The sequence below is a fragment of the Tympanuchus pallidicinctus genome, unplaced genomic scaffold (genome assembly GCF_026119805.1).
Source record: "Tympanuchus pallidicinctus isolate F22 unplaced genomic scaffold, pur_lepc_1.0 scaffold22, whole genome shotgun sequence".
Classification (NCBI taxonomy): Eukaryota; Metazoa; Chordata; class Aves; order Galliformes; family Phasianidae; genus Tympanuchus; species Tympanuchus pallidicinctus.
In genome coordinates this window covers 15,638,318-15,650,474 of record NW_026294739.1, presented here as the reverse complement: position 1 = coordinate 15,650,474, position 12,157 = coordinate 15,638,318, and the positions used below count along the sequence as shown (strand labels likewise).

Sequence of the window (12,157 nt, the reverse complement as noted above, 5' to 3'; positions counted from 1 at the left end):
GCAGGGACTCTTGTGGTCCTGATTCTTCTCTCTCTCATACCAGAATTAAAGTGCAGTAACACAGTGAGGCCAATGACTTGAAAACTCAGATGAAGTGAAGTGGATGCTGCCTGAAATCAGCTCCAACTTATTTTGTTCTCTGTGTTTCCATTGTGTTTCCACATTCTCATTTGTACTTCCCTGCCCCCCTACATGATCCACAACACTCATTTGTGCCCTCCTCAGTAAGCCATTGGTAGCCAAGGGTATGAAGATAATGTGAGGATATTTGCAATAAAATCATCCCATTCCTTGCCTCATTACCCCAAACATCAGCATGCACAACTCTGACCTGTCTTGGTAAATCTCTGCACTCTCCTAACAGTCCCAAAAATTCAGGAACATGAATAAGAGAGGCTAAGAAAATTTATAACAACTTTTTTTTTTATGATTCACACATAAAGTTGAGTTGGATAAATGCATGGTTGTTTGTTTTTGCCAGGTATGTTGATGGGACTTTTCCAATACTCGTTTCTTCTGAATAGAAAGAAATCTCATTTGACTTGTTGCTTCATACAGAGACATCAACCACAATGTTTTGTACTAGTTATAGTTTTTATAAATTTCAAACAAAGTGTGGTTTTACACAGATCAGAATTACAGAAAGCTCATTTGCACACTTTTTTTCTTGTAATAATTTCATACATTCATCTTGACTGGAAAAAAGAACAGGTAATTCTGTGCTCTTTCCATGTCTGATTATCTCTCATCAGCCACAATATACAAATACATCATTATCAACACAATGGAAAATATGTAAGAAACAAACTGTACCAATTCTTAGCTGGGGAGAGGAAATGTTGGCAGCTATTTCAGCTCTAGCTGCAAAAAGAAACACTGAATTTGGCTCTCTTTTTCTTCTCCTTATTCTTAAATATTTCTAATAATACATGTATTAGAAATCAGGCTTTGAGTATTTTTGGAAGGAAAAACAAGGCCTTTTCATACTCAGTCCTGCTTGTAATCTCAGAGACTTAAGAAAACGATGGATAAAAGAATGGCTTTTCATTACGTACACAAACAACGTAAGACCAGGCGTACAGCTTTGTTGTGACTGGCAACATAAGCCAATGTCCAGACAGGGTTGGGCTGCAGCCACCTATGGCCCAGACAACAACCATTGGTCTGATGCTCAATTCAGTGGTGTTAGGCAGTGAAAGAAGGAGAGGATGGAGCCTGGTTACTTTCTGGCCTTGATTGACATCATGGTGATTGCCTGCATACCAATTTGTCACTACCTCCAGTAATGAAGAACTCCATTGCCCAACTATACCCAAATCAGCAGAGGGAATACTGTCAAGGATGTGAGGTTGCTGAAAATCTCACGTACTGCATACAGCCATGGGGCCAGGAGTTACTAGCCATCCTCAGGACATTCATAGTGCAGGAGTGACTTAACCTTTGGTCAAACAGGGAAAAATGTGAAATTTTTTGGAATATTTTGGAAAAAAATAATAATTCAAAATCAAAGTAGGAATGAGAATTGTAATAACAGCCCATACCTTTGCAGTGAGTCAGTGTGCTGGGAGACACGAGACAGCTTTGTAGCGGTCTACTTCCCTGCTTCAGCTCCAGACTACTCCATAGGATGCCACCACTGACATTCTTGTAGGGCACAGTGGGACGTGGGGGTGAATGCTCTGCTTTCCCCTGAAAGATCTTTAGTTTTTGAATCCACACTAGAGTTCAGCATCAGAATTGGTATGAGGGAAATTCAGTATCTCCCACTTTACTCAAAGATAGTGAGACACCAGGGCTATAGGAATATCTCACTGTCAGTCTGCACACAGCAGAGGTAGGATGAGGATTCACAATACCTGATTTTCCATCTCCAGTTCAAACAAAGAATTCCCACTGCTATTTCACCATTGGAATGAGATTCCTTCACTTGAAACTCCAAAGTGCAAGTTGGGGTCTTTCCATGAGTGTGTAATGTCACAAATACTAGTTTGGGCAGTTTCACATACACAGGGTAACCCTTCCCCATCTCTCTCTCACACACAAATCTTACTATACCTTCTTAATGTGCAATCAAAGCTCCCTTCCCCTTTCCTCTCCTGTGCTTAGGGCAAGGGTAGACAGGAGCACTGTCAGCAGGCCGTGCAAAAAATACTGAAAGTAATATAGAAACAAAAATGAAGTCATTTTATGGAGAGGATTAAATGATTGCACTACAAAAAAAATAAAATTATGTATATATATATATATATATGTATCACTGCACATTTCCTTGGGGAGGGGGAGGGGAATGAAAGGAATCAGTTCTTCCCTCAAGGTGCTCATAACTTCGACAGATTTTAACATGTTCCTGGGAGCCTACAGGTCATTTTTAAGGTAAATGACCAGCACAAAATGTACAAGCTCTTATCTCTGTAGGACAACATTGGCTTTGAAAAAGGTACAGAACTCTCAAATCCTTTTGTCATGAATAAAAACCATTAGAAACCACAAAGTTTAGATATTGAGGGTCAGAAGAACATTATTCATGGGAATTCACTACCACAGTGCAACTAATAATTAACTAGTAATCCTTCACAGGCAAATAATAATAATAATCTGAATAAACCTTTATCTACTTACTTTGAGGCTTTTTCTTGAATGGGACTATTTACTTGCTTCACAGCTATCCTGACTCACACACTAAGATATTTGCAATACCAGCCTTCACTGAAACACAAAGAAAAATGTTCAGGTTCCTGCAAAGAGGATAACAGAAATGTTGCAGACTCTTACTATTTTGCCAAGGAGTGATTTTTGGTTTTGCTTCATCTCCATTTTTAGTGTTTTTGTCCCCTTCGTTATTTACATAGAGCATCACTACTCTTAGGGTTAAACAGAAAATCTCTAACAGTAAAAGCCAATTCTTGAGCTCCTAGGGTCATTTATTCCTGTCTGATCTTTACTGGCTTGCAACCCTTTGTCAATTCTAATCTTAACTAAAATACTAGCAGCTTTTGTGGGACCTAAGATCCAATTGCCATCAAAATGCTTTCATACTTTAATAGATGCTCTAAATGAGCTAATGGCTTGTAAAGGAATAATAAAATCTGTAATCACTTCATATAGTACATTACATCCCTATGTGGCAGAGATTTGGTAGAACCCTATAAACAAACGTCCTGGAAATAAGTATTTAACACCAACACTTTACCCACTCATTGGAGCACCTAACGCTCACTGTCTATTTGTGATGCTTAGATATATTCCATATGGGGAATGAAATGTACCTACTTCATAGCCCAGCACAAAAAGAAAGCATGCAGTCTACTCAAACATATGACATTAAATGGCATTCATTTGAATTCTCGGCACCAAACGCAAAGGATTGTGAACCAGCAACCACAGACTGCAGAGGGCGCAGAGGAATGACTTCTGTTGTGAAAAGACTTAGATATGTTCTGTGTCACAGTAGCTGTCACAATGCCTTTTGTTCTTTGCCTCTTGGATAAGAACTGCATCTCCACCTTATATCACGTTGCCATCTGCATTATCTCAAACTAATGCTGAATGCAGCAGCTTGTTCACTGTGCCATTCCTGCATGAAGCCTCTCTGATAGTCCAAGTCAGAAGTTTTCTTTCTACATCCAATCTAAAGTGTGACAGTTTTGGTGATGACCATCAGCAAAAAGGGCACATTTGTGATCTACTAGCTGTAGTTAAGGAGGGTGGGGAAGGCACAGCTACTGAGGCAAGCAAATGGAAAAACCTCCAAGTGACCCATGGTAGAGCAAGAACTCAAAACCATGTATGTGTCCCTCTGCAGTAACTCGGTGTTCAAGGAAAGTTGCCAAAAGGTGCGTGCATAGTAACTCTTCAGCTCTGCTGTCGACCTAATTTAGGCCACATCTTCTGAAACAGTTTGATAAACAATGCAAGAAGCATTTTTCTCCTCTAATACTGAAGATGGTTCTTGATGTTGTCTGGATGTTTGATGTTCCTCAAGTTTGTTTTTCCTCTCATCTGTCCATGTTAATGAAGTTTCAGAGAATTATGAAGCTCAGAGCTTGTGAGAAAGGCAACTTTGATCCAGTGTCAACCCAAAATAAACAAGGAGATGGAGAGGGTCCTGAGGAAGGCTTGTCCTCCATTCAGCTGCCAGCCCTCTGTTCTGCTGGGAAGCTTTTAGCCACCTCACACTCCTTGGTGTCCGACTCAACCGAAGCCGTGCTGCAGGAATCATTGTATGTGTCTGAAAAGGAGGACATGGGCACGGTCACTACAAAACATCTAAAGGAATTCCCATCTACAGTCTTGGGACTGATTGTTAAAAGCCTGAAATAAAATAAATACGTAAATAAATAAAGTAAAAGAATCACATCTACTGTTCTCCTCTTTCCTCCACTGAAGGCAAAGAAGGCTCCTTTGGCAAGTTAATAAACTGTCATTTGTTTGGGCTTGGGTTTGCTGTAAAGTGTCAGATGTGTGAAAGAAATCAGAGCCACAGTTAAGGCACTGAGGCTGCAGACAGAACTGATCCACTGTTGAAGTGGAGGAACACCGACTCCCTTTAAACCACAGAAACTAAAAAAGAAAATAAAATAAAGTTTTATCCATTTTAACAAACTGACCAAAAAAACCCCCAACCAACCGAACAACCAGAACAAAAAGGAAACCAGCACTTTGGAGTAAAATGCTGGTAGCTCTCTCTCACAAGTCGCCAGGGAATGGCTGTGCCAGATTTTGCTTTGTTCTGTTACCAGCAGAAAACTAGAGCAAGTTTTGGTACATTATGTTTATGAATGGGCAGTAGTTTATCTAAAATTTTAAATCTTTGATCTGCAGAATTGCTGATATTCAGCTTTTCCAGTGCAACTTGTTTATTATAGATCAGAGCCAAAGCTGAAGAAAGAGTGACTTTTAGTGCTGGTTTGGGTGAGATCTCACCAGAGCAGCCTTTCCTCCAGCATTTGGAGGCAGCAGTGAAATACCACAAAAGAATGAATGGTTTGTGAGAGTCTAACATTTTCAAACTTGTACCAGAACAACAGCCCTGATGCTGATCTAAATCCAGACACTAACGGTGTTAAGGCACCAAATTTCAAGCCAGCTCAGTGTTGTCACCAGAGCCTGCCCTCAGACCAAGCACTTAATACAGAAAGTCCACTGTTTATCACATCATTTTTGAGCCAACAACAAAAAAAAACTCACCCCAAAACAACAACACAGTTTTTAAACACTAGTTAAACATTTACTCTCTTACCTGCATTGCTGTTCTTAATTATGTTGTTAGTGTCCCCCTCTGCTGGCTGCAATATACTGGAAGGAACCCACTCACTTTTCTCCGAGACCAATTTCTTCACTAACCTGAAATTCAGAGAACAGTCATTGCATTTTCCTACATTCTCTTTCCTGAGCTGTATTTCTTAGAAAGGTATGTTGGACAGCTATTTCCCAGCTGTAGGCCATTTGTGAGTTGGGGGTCTGACTGCAACATCACTTCAAGGAGATCAGATCTTCGTCCTCCAAATTTCTCATGGAAAGTGAATTTAGGCACCCTGACAGGTCTGCTCCAAACACTTACTTATCAAACAGAGAGAATAATAACTTTTAAATATGAATTTTATAAAAAGTATGTAGGCTCAAGGTGGCCAGATGAATTCTACTTTATCCATCATCTCTGAGTGTAGTCTTGTATCTAAATCTTTGTGTCTAAAATACACACTCTGGTTCACTGCTGGAGCTTGGTGAAAGGCATAGAGATCTTAAAGATGTATCCTAGGAAGGGTGCTATCTTTGACAGCCGTCCTTCTGGGCTAGGGGTCAAAAACCTTCTGTTTTCCTTCATGCAAACTCCTGTCCTCTCAAACATCATGTCATAAACACTTAGGAGGAAAGCTAACTAGGAAGAATTAAACAAAGCTGCATCTATGTTCCTGCTCCCCACTGATTCTTGCACATTGTGGTCAATGGCTTGAGTGCATTCAAATAGATCTTGAAGATGCTTTGATGTTCTTCTGAATGTATACATGTTCTACCTGCTAAATTACATCTCCCTGTTGTACTCACCATTGCCCATTTTCTCCTTCCTGCACAAACTGCACAAGATCTCCATCCTCAAGTGTAAGAGAATCTGGGAAACAGCTGTCAAAACTGCCTTCTACTCGAAAAAGATTGGTCCCCTAAAATGAATGAAATCAGAAATACAGTCATTATGGAGAAAAGAACACTGCAAGAGGGTTTGGTTAAATACCGAATCAGGCGTTTCAAGATGACAGAGATTTCTCCTCCATGTAATTGTGACTCCTTTTATTATTCTTATCATGCTCAGGATAACCATTGTTGAAACTCAGAACTGTGATTTAGGCTTTAGAATTAATTTAGGCTTTAGAATTAATCAACAAGGCATTATTTTGATATAGAAACTGGGTTCATCGCATCAACTTATATTACCTGAAAAAGTCTGAAACTGTACTTTTAAAAGGCTCAGTGTTTTTTAGTGTTTTCTCTCACTTTTCTAACAGCTATAAATATAAAGCTACATCTTATAAGTAAGGGTGGCTGTTAATGGTCCTGATACCGATCACTAAATAGTCTTGAGATAATCCCCTAGCGCTCTAGATCAAACTCATATCTCCTGTCTTCCCATGGATTTAAGACAGATATGAGCCAAATGTTTAGAATGAATCCCAATGTTTAGAGAGGAGAAAGCTGCACTGGGAAAGGGCATTTTGAAAAAGGAATTACATTGTTAGGATTGGTTTCTTCCTCCATGTCTGAAGAGTTGGAGAGTTCATCCATGCTGGAAGGAATGGCTTCGAAATCTTCAAATGTATCTAGAGATGGCATTTGCCTACTGGGCCAACCTTTGAAATAGAGAACACAAAAAGAGTTAGCTATTGGCCACTACCATCTTTCAGACTCAGTCTTACAAAAAATAAACGTCGCAGGTTCGCTTCCCACTATTTCATTTAGTGAATTGCTCACACCATTTTACAGCTTGTTCCCTGATTTTGTTATAAAACACTTTTTGCAGTATTATTCTCTTTCTGCTTGCTTTCATTTGTAGGAGGGCAGACTGTGTTTGTGTATGTGCATCAATACCTTGTCTGTTCAGCATCTCTAAATCTCTTCAGTTCATGAGGTACAAAAAACAAGGGTCAGGAATATTTTTGCAGAGCAAGTGCTGTAGCAAATCATGACTTTGCCAATACAATTTTCACAAAGCCATGCTCATTCAGCTTTTATCTCATCTCCACATGTTTATGTACAAACTGATGTTCAAAGCCACTGAATTTTGGTTGACTTCTTATCTCCAAGACACCTCAAGGTAACGTCACCACCTGAGCAACCTACAAGACTATGCTCTGGAGCAGAATGGAAATGCAGGGAAGGGACAGAATAAAAACAAGGTTCAAAGACAACCAGGCCTTTGGAGGTAGCTTATTAATAATTATTTACATTTAAGAGACATTTTACTTAAAAATAAATTATTTATTGTTTACCTAAGAATTAAAAAAAAAAAGGTAATAATTTAATTCCTCTCCATGCACATCCTCTCTGCTACAGACATTGCCTGTGCAACATGTAGCCATGCAGCTCCACAGCCTTTTCTCTTTCCTCCTGTTCCTAGGGACTGCAGCTGCACTGACCACTGCAGTTCTGTTCTAAGAGTGACAGCGACTTTTTCCACCCAACCAACATCCACAGTTTTAACCCTACAGGTGTGGTGGTGTCATCCAGGTGATGCTTTTCAAGCTGTAAACTAGCCTCTCATGTGGCACTCATGTCCTGAGTTGTGATGAAAGAGACAGTTTCAGTTACAGACCATGCAGAATTTACAACTGGACCCCAAATCAGTAGAATCATATCAGCAAAATACAACAAACTGTATGAATGTGCAAGAATGTGTTGTAGCTAATTAGCTTTAAACTGCTATAGCAATTTTAGTTTGAACTCAAGGTTGGGCTACAAACAGCAAAATAAAAAAGTAATCCCTCTTCTCACAGAGATAAAGTTGCAGTGATCTTTTGACACTGTCATTCACAGGAAGCATCTGAGGCAGAAACATCAGCAGCAAGGATTCCCTACAAGTACCTGCATCTCTTTTCCATAAAAATTGCTGATCACATTTCAGAGACTGAGGAATAGCCTACGTAACTTTTATGTACTTCATTCAAGCTATAAAATAACACAGATCAAATTCTGAGCGTTATGATATAAATTCCAATAATTATTGTCAACTTTGCCTGAGCAACAGGAAACCTGATTCTGGGACGTTTCTATAACTGCTAGTGATCCAAGCTCGTTCTTTCACTGCTTTCAAGAGAAATTATACTCACCGTAAGAGAGAAATCCCTTTTAGTTAAAGAGAATAATTATTGTCCTAAAGTGATATTACACTCTCAAGCTGGGATGATGATAAATGTTTTAATGATGTTTACCTGTCTGTGAAGCAGATCTAGGTACGGGTCTTGTGGTAGAACCAGTGCTACATTTAGTCTGGGCCAATATGGTGTTCTCAAAAGCATCTGTGGCAGGAAGTACAGTTTTTTGTCTTAAAAGTGAAATAATGATCAGGCAACCAGTACAAAGTGTGTCTGTATCACAGCTGCAACTGGTTGTCTCTTACACAAACAGGTGGATGGGATCCAACAGTTATAAAGAGTCATTTAATGAGCACAAATGAGTGAAAACACAGCAGTATCTCACAGGAAAACCGTCATGTCTGAGAATGACAGAGCGCAGCCAAATGAATCAAATAGTGATGTTAATTAATGAAAACAGTTGCTAGGTGAACAGTGCAGTGCTCTATTTCACTACAGCTTCCTCATTTTTAACATACTTTGCTTGCAGGTTTTCTGATCATTCTGTAGATGATGGTGTATGGTTTTGACACCCATCCACGCAGCAATAAAAACAGACCAGGGAGGTTCTTCTCAGTGAGAAATGAGTATCACTCTTGATTAATGCAGCTTTGTGGGGGAAGTTTTTATCCAAGTAAATAATATCTTTAACATCATTAACTCTGTCAGAGTTCTAGCAACAGCAGCGATTTCTTCTGATGAAGGGACAACAATGTTCATTGTCTCCCACTTAAATCAAATCAGTTTGGCAAGGGATGTTGTACAGTAGGACCGTGTTCTTTACCCAAGGAAGGTCAATTCAGCTCTGAAGTTGCACCCTGAAATACCTCCAGCCGCTGCAGCCACATGGTATGCTGAGATGAGAAGTATCTGTGTCTATAATGAGGATCTTATATCTATTAGAGAGCTTTAACATAGGAGATAGTTTTGATATGTTGCCAATCCCATAACTGACCTGGCTACTTGGCAGGGTTTTGTACAGAGCAACACAATCATAAGGATTCCTCAGCTTACATCTCTCTTCTCCCTCTTTTGCAACAGGGGTACCTGACTGCTTGTGCCTCACGTGGCAATGCACTCTGGCAAATCCTTGTGTAAAGGGAAACACTGGCAATGGAAGCTGGTGATCTTTCAGAGGTTGTGAAATCACTTCCCAGTTTAATGTTTTGGTATTGCTTATAAAACAGTAATTGATGAACCTGCTGCAACAAAATAGGCAGAGATTCTGCTTGGCTGAAATGAAACACTGCACCTTAAATGGTTATCAATGCAGCCTAGCCTCTTTGTGATCTTCATGCATGTGGCTCCTGCTCCTCTTATTAGGTGTAGACCCTAACAAGGGAAGAGGAATGCAAGTGGCCAGACTGCAGGTGAAGGTGAAGAGTAATGCCTTGGCTCCCTGCTGCTGCCTGAGCTCTCCTCCCTTCCATGAGGTGAGGTAGAAGACAGGCAGAAAATCTAGATCCAGATCATGGTCTATTTACCAAAACAGGCAGAGAATCAGGGTTTTAATTTAAGTCCAACCCTAGGTAAAAGTTGATAAACAGAGCATTAGTGCAGGAGACAAGAAAAAAGATGAAAAATTTGATTTATCACAGTTCAACAGATAAACTGACACCAAACCCCGATTGCCTCCAGTGTCATCCACTGACAGTGATGAGATGTGAATTCAGTGAATGATATAAAAAAAACTGCTGAACAGGTTTTCATGCAGGATGGAAATGCTCATACCTTCAAACCCCAGGGGAGTTGGGTCACTCTTTATTTCATGTCTCTTGACTTTAACTGCAGGAACAAGGGGACCTGTGTGAAGTTTGCAGAGTCACAAGGCTGTAAATACTGTCAAAGTAGAAACTTGCTTTCCCATTACCTGGAACCACAACCTGCGTAATACTTTCCACATCACCCAGAAAGATGACTGTCCCTTAAGTTCTAAGTGGTGAAGACAAATATTTCTGTGATGTGAATAGGAAACAGACCTATTTTTGCAAAAGATGTCATAGATGTGTCTGCTCCCAGATTCACGGATGGTTTCTCTCCCACATGTCCAGGAGATGGCACTAATGCAGGCAGCTTCACAGTCAGCTTCCTACACACGAGGATGGCAAGGAAGAGCTGACAAAAGCCAGCACTTCTGTTCCACAGAACAGAAAGACATTCTTCTCAGCTCCACATGCAGTGCTTCTCCTGTGTCCTAACTGCATATGCAGAGGACTTGTGATGTGACAGAGCTGAGCCATTGCAGTGAGGATCAGCACACAACACTGTGCAGTAGCCTTGAATAAGTCGACCTAAATACCCTATTTAGACCTGCATTTGTCTAATGATTAGACAAGACTCCAGCTCCAGTTCCTTCAACACCTAAAATATTTACTTAAAGCAGATGTTGTAAATAAAAAACTTAATTGGAGAGCACTGATTTTGTTTTCTAGCTTTTGAAATCAGTACAAAAGTAGTTTTCTCAGCATTCCAAGAAAATTCCAACAATCTCATGGTGGACAGAACCATACAAGTTTGAATTTCATTAACCTCTTCTCCTAAGCCATGCCTGTAATTTCCATATGGAAATGCTGAAGTATTATCACCTAAAGAAGTTGGCAAAGAAATACTTGTATGTAGAGGTGACATTACATCCTCTGATTATACACTCCATGGTGACACTCTGAAAGCAGATTATTTCAGATACCTGTCACTTCATTCTACAGTTAAGGATAAGGTTCAGATCCTTCATAAATATTTGGAATGCTCTACATCAGGCACAGTGCCACCTCCTGACAAATAAATAGTGAAGACTTTTACACAAATGAGTTCAGCCATCTTTCCTTCTATTTTGGCTTGTAAAACGCCCTGAAAATCTGAAACTTGCAAATCATTTCCTTCATTTCATTCCAGACAGTATAAAACCCCAACATAACCAGAATTTGACCATATGTTCTGTTTTCAAAAGCAGTTCCAACATGTAGGCAGAAGTGCCTAAAGCCCTGCTGATTTTCAGCACAAGAAGCTTGCCCAGATGTATGGGTTGCTCCTGAGATTAAATATAGGCACTAGTGCAATGACTTATAGTAAATTTGGTAAATGTGCTTTTTCTTAGTAGAATTACAGCTCAAAAATAAAATTTTCTTAAGTCCCCACAGGAACTGCATGGAGGTCAGTGCATTCTGGGCATCTACCTTGCTTATGCACTTCTGAAATGTTCCTTGCAAGCATTATTTCTAATGATAACTGCAATTATGCTAAATATGTTTTAAATTGGCACTGATTGCTACTCAATTTTTGTCTTAATTTCAAGCTTTCGTATCTGACTGCTGCTCAAAGAGGAGATCCTGTCTTTCCTATTGAAAGCAACAGCCCTAAGCAGTTTCAAGGAAAGAAAATTCTGTTGCATTTCAGTTAACCCAAATCCAGGGAGAAGCTGGAAAACCCTACAACAGCCAAGAATTAATTTGGCTTCCATGAAAACTAGCATCAGTTTTTGAAGCTGAGAAACCTTGATACACATTCAACTACCTTGGCCTGCATTCCTGCAGGTGTTGTACTTGTTCTAACTCTTCTGCTGAAACCTCATGCGTTTGTAAAAACTGAGCATGATGAAATCACTCTGAGAACAGCATTTGGCAGTAAATTTGTTAGTCAGCAGGAAGGGAGAAGGGTAGCTAAGCAAGCAGCATGACGGTACCTTTGGTCACAGCAGATGCATTTACTGTGGTGCTGATGGAGGAGGCTAGGGAAAAGCGACGGGCAACTTCTCTTTCCTTAGATTCTGGATCTGGGAGAATAGACAGATGCAATGCAGGGCAGCATTAATACGGTTA

At 40.0% G+C, this 12,157-nt stretch overlaps 1 protein-coding gene across 1 annotated transcript in view; it reads right to left on the bottom strand.

Annotated features, from left to right (window-relative positions):
- Nucleotides 1-575: 575 nt before the first annotated feature.
- Nucleotides 576-12,157, bottom strand: part of MCF2L2 (MCF.2 cell line derived transforming sequence-like 2) — a 123,890-nt gene continuing 112,308 nt past the window's right edge. The window contains exons 28-34 of the mRNA XM_052685500.1: nucleotides 12,022-12,111; nucleotides 10,074-10,145; nucleotides 8,421-8,507; nucleotides 6,724-6,842; nucleotides 6,046-6,158; nucleotides 5,240-5,343; nucleotides 576-4,228 (exon numbers count right to left, since the gene is read on the bottom strand). Of these exons, the coding sequence (XP_052541460.1) occupies nucleotides 4,128-4,228; nucleotides 5,240-5,343; nucleotides 6,046-6,158; nucleotides 6,724-6,842; nucleotides 8,421-8,507; nucleotides 10,074-10,145; nucleotides 12,022-12,111 (686 nt within the window). The 3' untranslated portion in view covers nucleotides 576-4,127. The remainder of the gene's footprint in view (nucleotides 4,229-5,239; nucleotides 5,344-6,045; nucleotides 6,159-6,723; nucleotides 6,843-8,420; nucleotides 8,508-10,073; nucleotides 10,146-12,021; nucleotides 12,112-12,157) is intronic.